Source organism: Mugil cephalus, chromosome 12 (assembly GCF_022458985.1).
Source record: "Mugil cephalus isolate CIBA_MC_2020 chromosome 12, CIBA_Mcephalus_1.1, whole genome shotgun sequence".
NCBI classification, from domain to species: Eukaryota; Metazoa; Chordata; class Actinopteri; order Mugiliformes; family Mugilidae; genus Mugil; species Mugil cephalus.
The window spans coordinates 26,546,529-26,563,668 of NC_061781.1; the positions used below are offsets into that span (position 1 = coordinate 26,546,529).

The 17,140-nt window shown below is 40.7% G+C and overlaps 3 protein-coding genes and 1 pseudogene across 3 annotated transcripts; all 4 read left to right on the forward strand.

Moving 5' to 3' along the window:
- Nucleotides 1–345: 345 nt before the first annotated feature.
- Nucleotides 346–1,523, forward strand: LOC125017222 (trace amine-associated receptor 13c-like). Its single transcript, XM_047600102.1, has 2 exons — nt 346–518; nt 704–1,523. The coding sequence occupies exons 1-2, from the start codon at nt 346–348 to the stop codon at nt 1,521–1,523; spliced, it is 993 nt and encodes a 330-aa protein (XP_047456058.1).
- Nucleotides 1,524–4,052: 2,529 nt separating this feature from the next.
- Nucleotides 4,053–5,239, forward strand: LOC125017225 (annotated as a pseudogene).
- A 2,864-nt stretch (nt 5,240–8,103) lies between these two features.
- On the forward strand, nt 8,104–9,382 carry LOC125018063 (trace amine-associated receptor 13c-like). The gene is made up of 2 exons (XM_047601708.1): nt 8,104–8,276; nt 8,462–9,382. The coding sequence occupies exons 1-2, from the start codon at nt 8,104–8,106 to the stop codon at nt 9,279–9,281; spliced, it is 993 nt and encodes a 330-aa protein (XP_047457664.1). The 3' UTR covers nt 9,282–9,382.
- Nucleotides 9,383–15,424: 6,042 nt separating this feature from the next.
- Nucleotides 15,425–16,609, forward strand: LOC125017226 (trace amine-associated receptor 13c-like). The gene is made up of 2 exons (XM_047600105.1): nt 15,425–15,597; nt 15,790–16,609. Exons 1-2 carry the CDS (start codon nt 15,425–15,427, stop codon nt 16,607–16,609), a joined length of 993 nt encoding a protein of 330 aa, XP_047456061.1.
- The last annotated feature ends 531 nt before the right edge of the window (nt 16,610–17,140 follow it).

The following is a 17,140-nucleotide window of genomic DNA, read 5'->3' on the forward strand; positions in this document are numbered from 1 at the left end:
ACAGGATCTCAGACTTGTGGTTCAGAGCAGGAAAAGGTGGAACTCAGGGCTGTAGTCCTGCACAATCTGGTCATTATGTTGTTGTTGTTTTTTATCAAACTAAAAGCAACATGGAGCTACCTCATATAGTAAGATAAAAGACAAGCACAAGGAAGAGACACAGTGGAGGAAAACACTGATGAAGATACTTAAGGGAAACAAATAAGTTTATTTGTTGCTATTGAAGACAAATGGCCACCAGAGATGAAAGAGGAGGAGCGATTAGGAGGAAGAGGAGGAATTAATCTGGTATATGACAAAGAGCTTCAGGCAGAAGCTCAGCAGCTTCTCCTCCTCGTTCTAATGATGACTACCTTTGAAGAGACTGAACTCTGCTTTCCACATCTCCTCAACTCCTCCTGCAGGAAGATCATGCATTCTCACTCTGCATATATCTTCATTTACCTGATACTGTCCCTCATCTCTCTGATCACTGTGACTCTAAACTTGCTGGTCATCATCTCCATCTCCCACTTCAAGTAATCTAATGTTTAGTGACTTGCTAAATGTGGTAGCTGTACAGAAAGCAATGATTAATGCAACAAAAAGTAGAGAAGGAGAGATCTCAGACTGTGTTTTTGTGACTAAATAGAGCTCAGTCATGCTTTTATCTGCATGGAAGACAATTATTACTGATAAGTTTGTTGCTTTCTTGCTTCTCCAGGCAGCTCCACACTCCCACCAACCTCCTCCTCCTCTCTCTGGCTGTCTCAGATTGCTTCGTTGGCCTCCTCATGTTATTTCAAATCATGCTCATAGATGGCTGCTGGTTCCTTGGTGATCTAATGTGTGCCCTGTATTATGTTTTTGCATATATTGTTACCTCTGCTGCCGTAGGAACCATGGTGCTGATATCGATTGACCGCTATGTGGCCATTTGTGATCCTCTACAATATCCCACTAAAGTCACTCAGAGAAGAGTTCATATCTGTGTTTGTCTGTGTTGGATCTGTTCTGTTCTTTTTCCTAGTCAGATTATGAAAGATAATGTGGAACAACCAGGCAGGTATAAATCCTGCTCTGGAGAGTGCGTGATTGTTGTTGATAATGTTACAGCAATAGCAGATGTTCTCTTGTCCTTTGCCGGTCCTGTTACTGTCATCATTGTTCTGTATCTGAGAGTATTTGTGGTGGCTGTGTCTCAAGCTCGTGCCATGCGCTCTAATATTACAGCTCTTACTCTGCAGCGTTCAGGGAAAGTAACAGCTAAGAAGTCTGAACTGAAAGCAGCCAGGACTCTTGGGGTTGTCATCGTTGTTTTTCTGATATGTCTCTGTCCATATTACTGTGTTACACTTACAGGTCAGGACGCGCTACTCAATACTTCATCTATTGCGTTTGTTTTATGTCTGTTCTATTTTAACTCCTGTTTAAATCCGATCATTTATGCTCTGTGTTACCCCTGGTTCAGAAAAACTCTTAAACATATTGTTACACTTCAGATACTGAAGCCTGGCTCCTCTGAGGCCAGCATAATGAAATGAAATTTTGAGACACAACTCAGTCTCCATGGTTCCCTGCTGTTTGCATTGTCTGTCCACTATGTGTTATGAGAGTGGCTTTTAATAATTTGTGTATTTCAGTTCTGTAACAAACACAGGGCAGCTTTTAATTCAGAGACGCCAGTTCTGCTAAACTGTAAATTTAAATACATCGCTAAGATACCAGGTAATATTTTAGGTCAGAAAGAAACACCATCTCACTAGTCATTCTGCAAATGGATGAGAGAAGCCATTTTTTTTCTTTTTTTTTTTTGGTGGCAACAGTGCAACATCAACTACAACATTTATCAACTACTTCCTGAATCTAAATGAAATATACTGTGGGCATGGAAGCATCCTAAATATTTTGTACGTACAATAATTCACACTCATAATCTGGAAAGAGAAAAAATGTTCAATAGAATAAATTACAGCATAAAAACACATCATGTTTTCTTTCCATTACACATTTATTTATGTCAGATGCTATAAACTGTATCATAATCATTCAACAAATATGACCTTGTACATGTGCTTTCCTGTCTAAGATCCTTGGTCAGTTTGCTGTTCAGACAGTTTTGAGATTTTTGAGAGCTTGCTAAGTCCAGCAACTGATGTTGTGAAGCCTCTTGGCATCTCTTCACCACCGAGCGTTTATGTCACTCAACTTGATTCTGCTTTTGGTGTTTTGGAGGATGGAGAGGAATCGTTCGCTGCATTTCTCAGCTCTAACCAAAACAATGGAGAGAGGCCATCAGCATACTTGAATAGGCTCCATAGCCTCCTCTCAAGGGCAATTAGAGGGGGAGTCTCAGTTGAAGGTTCCAATGATCAATTTCTCAGACAATTCTGTAGGGGCTGTTGGGATTAGAGCATCATCATAGGTCGCAGTTGGAGTGCAAAAGGAAAAACATTTAGGTGCTTTAGGTGCTAAGCTAACATGTATGCCCACCATGTTTTTGACTGTTTTTGACTCTTTGACTGTGATCCTGTGCCATCACCCAACTCAAAACAAGATGCGACGTCAACACTTGAAAAGAAAGTGAATGAGCTAACTAAACAGTTGGAAAAGCCCACTCATGATAGTAACTCTTCCCCAGTGTCAAGATTAAACCAAGCTGAAACCTCTGACATTGAGATCAAGATAGCTGAGCTGACAAAACAAATTGAAAAACTAGCACAAAGTCAAAAGGGGAGTGAGGAAACTCAAAAAAGAGACTACCTCACAATCAGTAGTAATAACACGAGGAGACTCTTTAAGGTGTCTGAAGTGCCAAGGGCATAGGGAAGATAACCACATTGCTGGTCATTGCTCACATGAACCTAACCCCACGCTAGTTCACAAGAAAAATGCAGAACATTGACCGTCGTTGGATGGTGGATGCCACAACACAACTTCAAGATTTGTTAGCATATTCTAACTAGAGGTTGTACTGACTAATGACTCATTGAACTTACTGCTGTGCCATGACGTATTAAGCATCATGTGGACTAGTCACACGTGACGATAATAATTGCGTTGCAGAAAATTAGCAGAGGTTAATCAAGTGGATATGGAAATGTATGACGAAAGATAAAACTCATACTGCCCTGACATGTCAGTCCTGAAATACAACTATAGTACTACTGTAATGCACACTCACCTGAAAGGACATCTGTTAGTCGATCTGCTAGCAGAGAAATGGTCCAAATCCTCTGGACACCAGTCAGTTAACAACTTCCCCACCATTCTGTGGTAACAAAGAGAAGGAGGCAGCACATCAACTATTTGATGAAGTTATTAGATCTTTAGCTGCTGTACACAGAGGCTTTGGAGACTTTCTTTTATCCTTGCTACACTATTCTTTCTAAAAACCGGCTATGAAGTTTAATTAAATGTTGCTGGTGGTGCAAATTTATATATACTATACATATACACTGCACAGTATTGATAACTTCATGTGTTTATGTTCACTTCTGTTGTGTTCTATTAGTTGACATAGTTGCTGTGGTTGTAAAGAGTGTCTATTTTCCCTAGACGTCAGTGCACGCACCATGTGAGAGATGGAAGTTAGAGCTGAGAGTTAGCCAAGTGAGAGCAGTATATTGTTAGTGTCAGACCAACGGCGTTTATGGCATTGACTTACTCTATGGTCGATGTTCCCACTTTGATAAACGCGACCATATTGATTCAGGTCACGAATACAGATTTCAATGTTAAAAGATTTACTTTCTAATGTGCTTTTACTAGACACCATAGGTGACTAGTCCATGTCTACTCGACTTTCTGTACATATTAGCCAACATGAGAAAATTGAAAGTTCACTGGATCTTTGGAGTTTCTTACACATCATATAGAGCTAGTTGACTCTGCTTGGTTTGGACTAATGACTACGGTCATTAGATAATGGGAAAAATACTGATCTCAAGTGGCCACCAGAGGGAAGGAGGAGGAGCCTAATGACTCCTCCTTGAGGAATAGGAGCAATAAATCTGGTATATGACAAAGAGCTTCAGGCAGAAGCTCAGCAGCTTCTCCTCCTCGTTCTAATGATGACGACCTTTGAGGAGGCCGAACTCTCTGCTTTCCACATCTCAACTCCTCCTGCAGGAAGACCATGCGTTCTCACTCAGCATCTGTCTTCATTTACCTGATACTGTCCCTCATCTCTCTGATCACTGTGACTCTTAACCTGCTGGTCATCATCTCCATCTCCCACTTCAAGTACTCTAACGTTTAGCCACTTTTTAAATGTCAGAATCAGAATAGATTATTGCCACGAATGTTTACGTACATACAAGGAAGTTGCTTTAATGTCTGAATAGACTAAATAGACTAAGTAAAGTTCAGTCATGCTTTTATCTGCTTGAATGACTGACTTGAATTACTGACATGTGTGTTGCTTTCTTCCGTCTCTAGGCAGCTCCACACTCCCACCAACCTCCTCCTCCTCTCTCTGGCTGTCTCAGATTGCTTCGTCGGCTTCCTCATGTTATTTCAAATCATGCTCATAGACGACTGCTGGTTCCTTGGTGATCTAATGTGTACTTTGTATTCAGTTTTTTCATATATCATCACCTCTGCTGCTGTAGGAACCATGGTGCTGATATCGGTTGACCGCTATGTGGACATTTGTTATCCTCTACAATATCCCACTAAAGTCACTCAGAGAAGAGTTCGTATCTGTGTTTGTATGTGTTGGATCTGTTCTGTTCTCCTTCCTAGTCAGATTATGAAAGATAATGTGCAACAACCAGGCAGGTATAAATCCTGCTATGGAGAGTGTGTGGTTGCTGTTGATAATGTTACAGCAATAGTAGATGTTCTCTTGTCCTTTGCTGGTCCTGTTACTGTCATCATAGTTCTGTACCTGAGAGTATTTGTGGTAGCTGTGTCTCAAGCTCGTGTCATGCGCTCTAATATTACAGCTCTTACTCTGCAGCGTTCAGGGAAAGTAACTGCTAAAAAGCCTGAACTGAAAGCAGCCAGGACTCTTGGCGTTGTCATCGTTGTGTTTCTGATATGTCTCTGTCCATATTACTGTGTTACACTTAGAGGTCAGGATGCTTTCTTCAGTGCTTCATCTATTGCATTTGTTATATGTCTGTTCTATTTTAACTCCTGTCTAAATCCGATCATCTATGCTCTGTTTTACCCCTGGTTCAGAAAAACTCTTAAACATATTGTTACACTTCAGATACTGAAGCCTGGCTCCTCTGAGGCCAGCATAATGAAATGAAATTTTGAGAACTCAGTCTCCATGGTTCTCTGCTTTCTCCAATTGTTTTATGAGAGTGTCTTTTAATACTTTGTGCCCTTCAATTCACTAACAAACACAGGGCAGCTTTTAATTCAAAGACACCAGTTCTGCTAAACTGTAAATTTAAATACATCGCTTAGATACCAGTTAATATTTTAGGTCAGAAAGAAGCAGCAGTCTGCAAATGGATGAGAGAAGCCACTGTTTTTTTTTTTCGTTTGTTTGTTTTGTTGTTTTCACACCAGAGCTTGTCTTGTTCTTCAGAGGTGTCTGGTGGCAGGAGTGCAGCTTCTCAGCATAAAGATGCTTCGTCAAACTCATCATGCTGTTCATTCACCAGAACTCTAGTAGATGAACCACAGAAAAACAATAAATGAACAAACACTCTCTGATGCTTCATTTTACATTTTTAATTACAGGTTGTTCTGAATTCACTTCCTGCAAAATGATATTCAGTCCCCACTCGTTTTACAAACGTTTAGCATGAAATGTGTCAAAATGTAGTTTCACGTGTTTTGTCTTTATTAACAGAACGACGGTTAAACACAACATTTATCAACTATTTTCTCAGTAGTTCATGCAGGCACTTCCTCCCACAATCTGAGATAACGATCAAGATCTTTGTAAAACCCTATCAGAAGAATTCTCCTCTCCTGCTGACGAGATCTCAGGAATAGTTGCAGCTTCTCTGATCAAACACTTCGCCTTGAACACTCAAGAGATTTTTTTACAGACATTTGAGACATGCATATTTCCAGGGCAAGAATGCACCAGGCATGGAGGAAATCTCCACGCTCAAGTCCCTGTTTGTGAAGAACCTTCACCCTTCCATACGCACTCATGTCACACTCATGATACATAATAATAAACACCACTATGCATGAGTTCAGGAAGATGACACAGATGGCCTGGGAAACTCTAGTCTCTTCCAGAGCACAAGGGCAAACAACTGAGCCAAGCAGCGCAAACACCCAGGTGTCACATAGACGTGCAACCTCAAGACATCATCCTCACAATAAGCCAAAGGGGGGTGACAGAAGGCTGCGTCCAGACAATGAGCGCAACCGCCGTGTCCACCAGCTGCATAGGCATAGATTCAGATAGTGACAGCACTCTGAATGCCTTTCTATCAGGAGCTTTACAGCCCTGAGCCATGTGTGAGCAACCACCAAAGACACAAAAGCTCCAGAGCTTCCTCCTCACACTATAGACAGCCAAACAAGTATTACCATAGGATTTCTTGGTTTTCTTGCAGTTTTGATCAACATGGTTTTGTTCGCAACTGCAGCAAATTCTGAACTGATTCAGCCACGACGGTGATTTCTGTAGGTACTCCTGGATCTACTCCTCTGCAGCACTTTGTTAATGACATGGCCATTAGACACTTACCATGACACATCATTTCAGGTGCTACACCCTGTCTCATCATAGCGTCACCAACACTCATTCCATCACTCACACTGATGAATAACTAGAAGATTTTATTTGTTTTATGTTATGTTTCATTCTGTATGTGGATTGTGTTCTATTGTCTGCCTATGCTTTGTTAGAGTCTGTTTTGTTGTACTCCTCCTGTTTTATTCTGAAAAGATTTGTCTTCCTTGTGTTTGTCAGTTTTACTTCACCTCTTTGTTCCTTTTCCGCCTTAGTTGATTAGTGATGTGTTTCACCTGTGTCTTGTTCCACTCATGTATTTAAGCCCCCAATGTTGACTCTCTCCCAGATTGTCTTTGACCCTTGAGTCTTTGCTTTCCAGCCATCTTATCATGACTGTTTTTGGCTGTTGTGTTTTACCTGTTCTGTTCTCCTTGGTTTTGGATTTTTTTTGCTCGCTCCGACCTGCTTGTTACCTTATCCTGCCTCCCCTGCCATGTATGACCTGCTACCTTGCTCAAATTAAAGACTTCTGGACATTAGATTTTGTACCCTTGCTTCCCTCCTTTGCTACTGGGTTCACACTCACCATCCTTCTCACATGCTTAGTCAAGATAGGTAAAAACCAAATGCCCAGTTGGTTTATGAACTTAGTGAATAAGCCAAAATTATTCAAATGGGCTACGAAGAGAATTTGTGTTTATTAGGTTAATTATTAGGCAAGGTTCTATGTTAATAGTTAGCATACCCACCTTTATGAGACAGATTTTTGGTAAATTGGCTGTCTGGTGCCCTGAGGTGGATTTAATGTTAATTAAATCCTATCATGTTTATAATAGTTATTAATATTTCGCTATTCATATTTTATTAATTTGATAGCCAATAAGCTGCCACAGTCAATAGAATATTTTTTGACATAAAAATATGTCAAATATAGCCCGACATTTATAGTGCATAACTTTGATTGGCACTATCTGTAGGAGTCAGTGTACAATCCCCAACATAAATACATATTTCTCTCTCAAACGATATCTTTTCTCTGGCTAAGAGATCTTAACCAGGCTAAGAGATCTTAGCCAGACACTTTATCACACCATTATACATGTAGATCAGGAGGAGAGAGTACAGGATCTCAGACTTGTGGTTCAGAGCAGGAAAAGGTGGAACTCAGGGCTGTAGTCCTGCACAATCTGGTCATTATGTTGTTGTTGTTTTTTATCAAACTAAAAGCAACATGGAGCTACCTCATATATTAAGATAAAAGACAAGCACAAAGAAGAGACACAGTGGAGGAAAACACTGATGAAGATACTTAAGGGAAACAAATAAGTTTATTTGTTGCTATTGAAGACAAATGGCCACCAGAGATGAAAGAGGAGGAGCGATTAGGAGGAAGAGGAGGAATGAATCTGGTATATGACAAAGAGCTTCAGGCAGAAGCTCAGCAGCTTCCCCTCCTCGTTCTAATGATGACTACCTTTGAAGAGACTGAACTCTGCTTTCCACATCTCCTCAACTCCTCCTGCAGGAAGATCATGCATTCTCACTCAGCATATGTCTTCATTTACCTGATACTGTCCCTCATCTCTCTGATCACTGTGACTCTAAACCTGCTGGTCATCATCTCCATCTCCCACTTCAAGTAATCTAATGTTTAGTGACTTGCTAAATGTGGTAGCTGTACAGAAAGCAATGATTAATGCAACAAAAAGTAGAGAAGGACAGATCTCAGGCTGTGTTTTTGTGACTAAATAGAGCTCAGTCATGCTTTTATCTGCATGGAAGACAATTATTACTGATAAGTTTGTTGCTTTCTTGCTTCTCCAGGCAGCTCCATACTCCCACCAACCTCCTCCTCCTCTCTCTGGCTGTCTCAGATTGCTTCGTTGGCCTCCTCATGTTATTTCAAATCATGCTCATAGATGGCTGCTGGTTCCTTGGTGATCTAATTTGTGCCCTGTATTATGTTTTTGCATATATTGTTACCTCTGCTGCCGTAGGAACCATGGTGCTGATATCGGTTGACCGCTATGTGGCTATTTGTGATCCTCTGCAATATCCCACTAAAGTCACTCAGAGAAGAGTTTGTATCTGTGTTTGTGTGTGTTGGATCTGTTCTGTTCTCTTTCCTTGTCAGATTATGAAAGATAATGTGGAACAACCAGGCAGGTATAAATCCTGCATTGGAGAGTGTGTGATTGTTGTTGATAATGTTACAGCAATAGCAGATCTTCTCTTGTCCTTTGTTGGTCCTGTTACTGTCATCATTGTTCTGTATCTGAGAGTATTTGTGGTGGCTGTGTCTCAGGCTCGTGCCATGCGCTCTAATATTACAGCTCTTACTCTGCAGCGTTCAGGGAAAGTAACAGCCAAGAAGTCGGAACTGAAAGCAGCCAGGACTCTTGGGGTTGTCATCGTTGTGTTTCTGATATGTCTCTGTCCATATTACTGTGTTACACTTAGAGGTCAGGACGCCCTACTCAATACTTCATCTATTACCTTTGTTATATGTCTGTTCTATTTTAACTCTTGTCTAAACCCGATCATCTATGCTCTGTTTTACCCCTGGTTTAGAAAAACTCTTAAACATATTGTTACACTTCAGATACTGAAGCCTGGCTCCTCTGAGGCCAGCATAATGAAATGAAATTTTGAGACACATCTCAGTCTCCATGGCTCCCTGCTGTTTGCATTGCATTGTCTGTCCACTCTGACTGTGTTATGAGAGTGGCTTTTAATACTTTGTATTTCAGTTCTGTAATAGCTTTGTAATTTAAATACATCGCTAAGATACCAGTTAATATTTTAGGTCACAAAGAAACAGCATCTCATTAACCAGTCTGCAAATGAATGAGAAAAGCCATTTTTTTTTTTCTTTTTTTCTTTTTTTTGGTGGCAGCAGTGCAACATCAACTACAACATTTATCAACTACTTCCTGAATCTGGATGAAATATACTGTGGGCATGGAAGCATCCTAAATATATTGTACGTACAGTTATTCACGCACACAATCAGGAAAGAGAAAAAGTGTTCAACAGAATAAATGATAGCATAAAAGTACATCATGTTTTCTTTCCATTACAACATTATTTATGTCAGATACGATGAACTGTATTATAAACATTCAAGAAATATGACCTTGTACATGTGCTGTCCTGTGGTCAGTTTGCTGTTCAGACAGTTTTTTCCTTTTAATATTCCAGTGACTTTCTGTTCGGTTATAAAACTTGTCAGTATGATTACTGCTGCTATGGTTCTGTAACCCCGACTCGATATAGAGCGCTCAAAAATAAGGGTTTTCTTGAATGCATCATAGTTCTCCCTTAGGAAAGTTTTTACAATATGTTTTGGTACTTTTCTCCACCTGTAATTCAGGTTGTTTTTTGTTCTTTCTGCCCAAGATAAACAAATAACTGACACTGGCAACTGATGAACATTCAAAGTAAAATGATTCAAACCAGCAAGACCAACAACAATAAGTAAATTGCTAATTTTTTTTCAGGTAATGAAATAATTTTTTTTTTGTCTTTTGGTGTTATTTTTTATTTATTTATTTTTTTGGTGGTACAGTTAAGTCGTTTTTTTATACACATATATTCCTACTTCAACAAAAAGGGTAAATGGAACTTAACAGGATATTTATAAATAGATAATTTTCTGTTTTGTAAATCTGTAGCCCTGTGTGTTGTGTGGGTTGGAGGTCTACTTACTATGTTACAGAGCCTGCTACTGCCAATCTCCTTCCCAAACCTATTAGATCAGTGAGCGTGAGTCTGAGTAAACCTGATAATTTTGGACTGTGAGGTCCTAGGTCTAAGATTTTTGATACAAGCCCTAGATTTGGATACAGTAGATATTATACTTAGGGTCAGCAGTATAGATCTCTTTTATAAGAGAGAGGGACACACGTCCAGGTTATATAAAAAAAAAGTGGCGAGCCAGCCAGGAGATTGGCTAATTCTTGATCTTCCACCCCACAATACACATCTTTGAAGTTCATTCCACTGAGTCAGATATGGATATTTGAAACTGGTTTGAAGTTAATGGTCAGGACTCCCTGTATGTAACAGGTATAGGATCAGATTACACAGATGAAGAAACCAATACTGTGTTTAAAGTTAATGCAGACATTTCCAAAGTAGTCAGGATCCCTGATGAGTCAGGACAGCCAGAGGGTAGAGCCCTGATCCAGTACGCATCTGACAGGTCTATTTCCAGAATTGACCCTGTTACCTTGGGTACCTTACCGAGCAGTGTTGGGGGTAACATGTTACAAAGTAACGGATTACTGTAAAAATATTACTTTTTTGGGTAATGAAGTAATGTAACGCATTACACTAAAAATATCAGTAACTGCATTACTTTACTAGACTAAAGGAATGCACTTTCCTGTGTTACCCCAGCCATGTTTACCTGTGTGTAGAGTTCTGATCTGTTTAAGTGGTGCTGGCATGTGTGCCTGCTACCTGTGTGCGTACTACTTGCTTGTGCACGTTGCCATAGAGATCAATTTTGAGTCGAGTGACATCGCTGGAGACGGAGACTGGGGGTTTTGGCCAGTGGCGATATTCTCATAACTCTCAGTTTATAGCTCGAAAGGACAAAAATATTTGAGTGAAATACACTCTATGCCCAGGTGACAAGTTTCTTCCAACTGCTGCAAAGTCAATGAGCAACCTGTTCAAGCATTTGTCAGCCCAGCATGGCGATACAAAACTTATGGAGAAAGATCCTGCTCACCGGTCATCTGAAGGAGTTCGATGACCAGCCAACCTCGCCTAAATGGGCAAAGGTTTTTTCAAATGTTGGAGCGCAGAAGCAGGTAACGCCAGTGTCGGCCGGCCAATAGAGGGTGCCGTCCCTCCACTCAACACTCACCACATTACCTTGAATAAGACATAAAAAATTTAAATAAAGATATTTTGAAATATATGTATATATATATTTTTAGATGTGCAAGATTAATATTTTATAGTTAATGGTGAGTAAAGTTGTTTTGTTCATCAACATTGTCTGATTTGACATATTCCCGTCCTGGGGCACACAAATCTTTGCCCATAGACTCTCGTTAAAAGTTGTACATGTGCAGTAACTCCTCTTCAATACAAGAGATAAGACCATGCTGGGGCGCACGCGCATGTCTCCTGCGTCCAGCGCTGAATGCAGCTTGATTTGCATACGACCACCCTCCAACATGCGGCTGACGTCGGGGCCAGCCATCTGTCATAAACTGCAGCTGATTTGACCGGTTGAGCCACTGGTGTTGGAGACGATCGGGCAGAGATGCAAAATGGAGAAAGAAAAATTAAATGATAAAGTGAAGTCACCTAAAACAATACCTTTTGAGAGGAGAGGCTTGACGTGAAAGCGCTTGGACCTGATCAGCCAAACATCACGGTTAATTAGCGGTCCAAAGACAGTACACTCGGTCATTTTCCAGGACCTGATCTAGCAACAAGACTTGACTAACTGCATGTAGTGAGGCTAATGCTTAATTCTGCTTTCCCTGTCTCCTTTTTCAAAGAAAAAGCATGGATTAAGACAGGTATGACTGATTTAAAGCACTTTTAAGAAAAGTCAAAGAAGTATGAACAATCTGGGATCCACATAGAAAATGCACTGCAACTAGCCATATTTGGCTATGTTTGGCTACATGACATTATAATGTTGCTTTTGTTGTTTTCATTTGTGAAAATACACGGGTATGATACCTTAGTATATATTTGCTTGTTTTTCTCATATGTCTATTTTGGAGTTATAGCCCCCCTTGGAGAAAACTCCACCAGCTGCCACTGGGTAACATAGAACGACATTAACATGCTGGTTGCTGGGTTCATTGTAGAAGACATGCTTCACCTGTCAACTATTTAATCGCCCAGAATTCAAAAAATACTATATTAAAATGCCTGCGACTCGCAAGCCAGTGTCCGACAGGACGTGATGATAGAGCAATGATGTTTGTCCATGTATCTACTCGGTAAATTAAGAAATGGGGAAAGTAAAGTAATAAGTAGTGAAGTTACTTTTCAAATGCAGTAATTAGTAAAGTGGAGCATGTAATCAGGAGTGAGTACTTCATCATCCCCACAAATAAGGATGCACACCTTCTCTGGACGGATGCCAAGGGCAAATAGTGAGGTGGATTATGAAAGTTGACGCACCCAAGTTGATCTTCTCCTTGATGATTCCTTCCTGAGTATCACTCACAAGGTGAAAAGGATTTTTGAGAGCTTGCTAAGTTCAGCAACTGATGTTGTGAAGCCTCTTGGCATCTCTTCACCACCGAGCGTTTATGTCACTCAACTTGATTCTGCTTTTGGTGTTTTGGAGGATGAAGAGGAATCGTTCGCTGCATTTCTCAGCTCTAACCAAAACAATGGAGAGAAGCCATCAGCATACTTGAACATGCTCCATAGCCTCCTCATAAGGGCAATTAGAGGGGGAGTCTCAGTTGAAGGTTCCAATGATCAATTGCTCAGACAATTCTGTAGGGGCTTTTGGGATTAGAGCATCATCATAGGTCGCAGTTGGAGTGCAAAAGGAAAAACATTTAGGTGCTTTAGGTGCTAAGCTAACATGTATGCCCACCATGTTTTTGACTGTTTTTGACTCTTTGACTGTGAGCCTGTGCCATTACCCAACACAAAACAAGATGAGACGTCAACGCTTGAAAAGAAAGTGAATGAGCTAACTAAACAGTTGGAAAAGCTAAGCAAAAAGTTACAGAGCCCCACTCATGATAGTAACTCTTCCCCAGTGTCAAGACTAAACATAGATGCTCATGTCACTTTCCTCCTGTCTGTTCCTGGCAGGGAAGAGGAGTTAGTTGTATTAGCACTTGTGGTGCCATAGTGTCAGTTCAACAGCAGGACCCCGCTGCTGATTGGGACAAATGTGTTATTCAGACTCTATGGACAAATACTTGAATGAGATAGTCCATAGTTCATTCACAAACTCACCTCCTTGTGGTGATCATCCAGCACATTGCCCAAATCCATGACCTCGATTATCATGCACATCCTGTCACTCTTACATGGTGAAAATCCCATCACCATTCCAGCAAAACAAAAGTGCTGTGTCATAGGTGATGTTAGGCTGAAAAAGAACAGTCAAACCACATTTGTGTTTGTGCCAGGTGACATGTTCCGTGAAGCTGCACTAATTGACATACCCTTTAAATCCAGCAGCAAGGTCCCTGCACGGCTTATGAAGGTGCTGGACACCTGAGTTTGAGAGTGCATTCAGAACTCTGATCGAGAAACTGGTGTCTGTACCCATCCTCGCCTTTGCGAATCAACAACTGCCATATGTTGTACACACTGATGCTTGTCACGATGGGTTGGGGGCTGCGCTCTACCAAGAGCAGGAAGGGAAGCTCAGAGTTGTTGCAAACGACGGTTGAGGACTTTTCAAGAGCAAGAAAAACTATCCCACTCACAAGCTGGAATTCCTGGTCTTAAAGTGGGTGGTCTGATGCAAAAAGGATTCTAATGATTTTCATGCACAAGCTACATCATTTGTTTACTTCAGTTCCACTGACAGGAAGTTAAACATTAAAAGTCCCAATCCTCATTGACCCTCATTGGATAGTGGATGCCACAACACAACTTCAGGACTTGTTAGACTATTCTAACTAGAGGTTGTACTGACTATTGACTCATAGAACTTACTGCTGTGCCGTGACGTATTAAGCATCATGTGGACTAATCACACGTGACAATAATAATTGCTTGCAGCAAACTAGCAGCGGTTAATCAAGTGGATATGGAAATGTATGACGAAAGATAAAACTCATACTGCCCTGACATGTCAGTCCTGAAATACAACTATAGTACTACTGTAATGCACACTCACGTGAAAAGATATCTGCTAGCCGATCTGCTAGCAGAGAAATGGTCCAAATCCTCTGGACATCAGTCAGTTAATAACTTCCCCACCATTCTGTGGTAACAAAGAGAAGGAGGCAGCACATCAACTATTTGATGAAGTTATTAGATCTTTAGCTGCTGTACACAGAGGCTTTGGAGACTTTCTTTTATCCTTGCTACACTATTCTTTCTAAAAACTGACTGTGAAGTTCAATTAAATGTTACTGGTGGTGCAAATTTATATATGCTATACATATACGCTGCACAGTATTGATAAGTTCATGTGTTTATGTTCACTTCTGTTGTGTTCTATTAGTTGACATAGTTGCTGTGGTTGTAGAGAGTGTCTATTTGCCCTAGACGTCAGTGCACGCACCATGTGAGAGATGGAAGTTAGAGCTGAGAGTTAGCCAAGTGAGAGCAGCATATTGTTAGTGTCAGACCAACGGTGTTTAAGGTATTGACTTACTCTATGGCCGGCAGTAGCCCATGTTCCCGCTTCGATAAACTTGCAAAAAAGCCTCCGTAGATCCTTTTGTGTGAGATGCGACCATATTGATTCAGGTCAAGAATATAGATTTCAATGTTAAAAGATTTACTTTCTAATGTGCTTTTACTAGACACCATAGGTGACTAGTCCATGTCTACTCGACTTTCTGTACATATTAGCCAACATGAGAAAATTGAAAGTTCACTGGATCTTTGGAGTTTCTTACACATCACATTGAGCTAGGTGACTCTGCTTGGTTTGGACTTCTTTCTCTATGGTCATTAGATAATGGGAAAAATACTAACCTCAAGTGGCCACCAGAGGGAAAGAGGAGGAGCCTAATCACTCCTCCTTGAGGAAGAGGAGGAATGAATCTGTTATATGACAAAGAGCTTCAGGCAGAAGCTCAGCAGCTCCTCCTCGTTCTAATGATGACGACCTTTGAAGAGGCCGAACTCTGCTTTCCACATCTCCTCAACTCCTCCTGCAGGAAGACCATGCGTTCTCACTCAGCATCTGTCTTCATTTACCTGATACTGTCCCTCATCTCTCTGATCACTGTGACTCTTAACCTGCTGGTCATCATCTCCATCTCCCACTTCAAGTAATCTAATGTTTACCGACTTTATAAATGTTAGAATCAGAATAGAGTTTATTGCCACAAATGTTTGTACATACAAGGAATTTGCCTTGTCTGAATAGACTAAATAGACTAAGTAGAGTTCAGTCATGCTTTTATATGCTTGAATGACTGACTTGAAGTACTGACATGTGTGTTGCTTTCTTGCTTCTCCAGGCAGCTCCACACTCCCACCAACCTCCTTCTCCTCTCTCTGGCTGTCTCAGATTGCTTCGTCGGCTTCCTCATGTTATTTCAAATCATGCTCTTAGACGGCTGCTGGTTCCTTGGTGATCTAATGTGTGCTTTGTATTCAGTTTTTTCATATATCATCCCCTTTGCTGCCATAGGAACCATGGTGCTGATATCGGTTGACCGCTATGTGGCCATTTGTGATCCTCTACAATATCCCACTAAAGTCACTCAGAGAAGAGTTCGTATCTGTGTTTGTCTGTGTTGGATCTTTTCTATTCTCTTTCCTAGTCAGATTATGAAAGATAATGTGGAACAACCAGGCAGGTATAAATCCTGCTCTGGAGAGTGTGTGATTGTTGTTGATAATGTTACAGCAATAGCAGATCTTCTCTTGTCCTTTGTTGGTCCTGTTACTGTCATCATAGTTCTGTATCTGAGAGTATTTGTGGTGGCTGTGTCTCAAGCTCGTGCCATGCGCTCTAATATTACAGCTCTTACTCTGCAGCGTTCAGGGAAAGTAACTGCTAAGAAGTCTGAACTGAAAGCAGCCAGGACTCTTGGGGTTGTCATCGTTGTGTTTCTGATATGTCTCTGTCCATATTACTGTGTCACACTTACAGGTCAGGACGCCCTACTCAATACTTCATCTATTGCGTTTGTTTTATGTCTGTTCTATTTTAATTCCTGTTTAAACCCGATCATCTATGCTCTGTTTTACCCCTGGTTTAGAAAAACTCTTAAACATATTGTTACACTTCAGATACTGAAGCCTGGCTCCTCTGAGGCCAGCATAATGAAATGAAATTTTGAGAATCAACTCAGTTTCCATGTTTCTCTGCTGTTTGCATTGTCTGTCCACTCTGACTGTGTTAGGAGAGTGGCTTTTAATACTTTGTGTATTTCAGTTCTGTAACAAACACAGGGCAGCTTTTAATTCAGAGACGCCAGTTCTGCTAAACTGTGAATTTAAATATATCGCTAAGATACCAGTTAATATTTTAGGTCAGAAAGAAGCAGCAGTCTGCAAATGGATGAGAGAAGCCACTGTTTTTTTTTGTTGTTGTTGTTGTTTTTGTTTTTTTGTTTTCACACCAGAGCTTGTCTTGTTCTTCAGAGATATTTGGTGGCAGGAGTGCAGCTTCTCAGCATAAAGATCATTCGTCAAACTCATCGTGTTGTTCATTCACCAGAACTCTCGTAGATGAACCACAGAACAACAATAAATGAACAAACACTCTCTGATGCTTCATTTTACATTTGTAATTACAGGTTGTTCTGAATTCACTTCCTGCAAAATGATATTCAGTCCCCACACGTTTTACAAACGTTCAGC

Excerpts from the sequence above, each read along its gene's own strand:
- LOC125017222 (XM_047600102.1), top strand. The coding sequence starts at position 346 with ATGACTACCTTTGAAGAGACTGAACTCTGCTTTCCACATCTCCTCAAC. Across the intron at positions 519-703 it reads ATCTCCATCTCCCACTTCAA|GCAGCTCCACACTCCCACCA; the intron begins GTAATCTAATGT and ends TTGCTTCTCCAG.
- LOC125017226 (XM_047600105.1), top strand. The coding sequence starts at position 15,425 with ATGACGACCTTTGAAGAGGCCGAACTCTGCTTTCCACATCTCCTCAAC. Across the intron at positions 15,598-15,789 it reads ATCTCCATCTCCCACTTCAA|GCAGCTCCACACTCCCACCA; the intron begins GTAATCTAATGT and ends TTGCTTCTCCAG.
- LOC125018063 (XM_047601708.1), top strand. The coding sequence starts at position 8,104 with ATGACTACCTTTGAAGAGACTGAACTCTGCTTTCCACATCTCCTCAAC. Across the intron at positions 8,277-8,461 it reads ATCTCCATCTCCCACTTCAA|GCAGCTCCATACTCCCACCA; the intron begins GTAATCTAATGT and ends TTGCTTCTCCAG.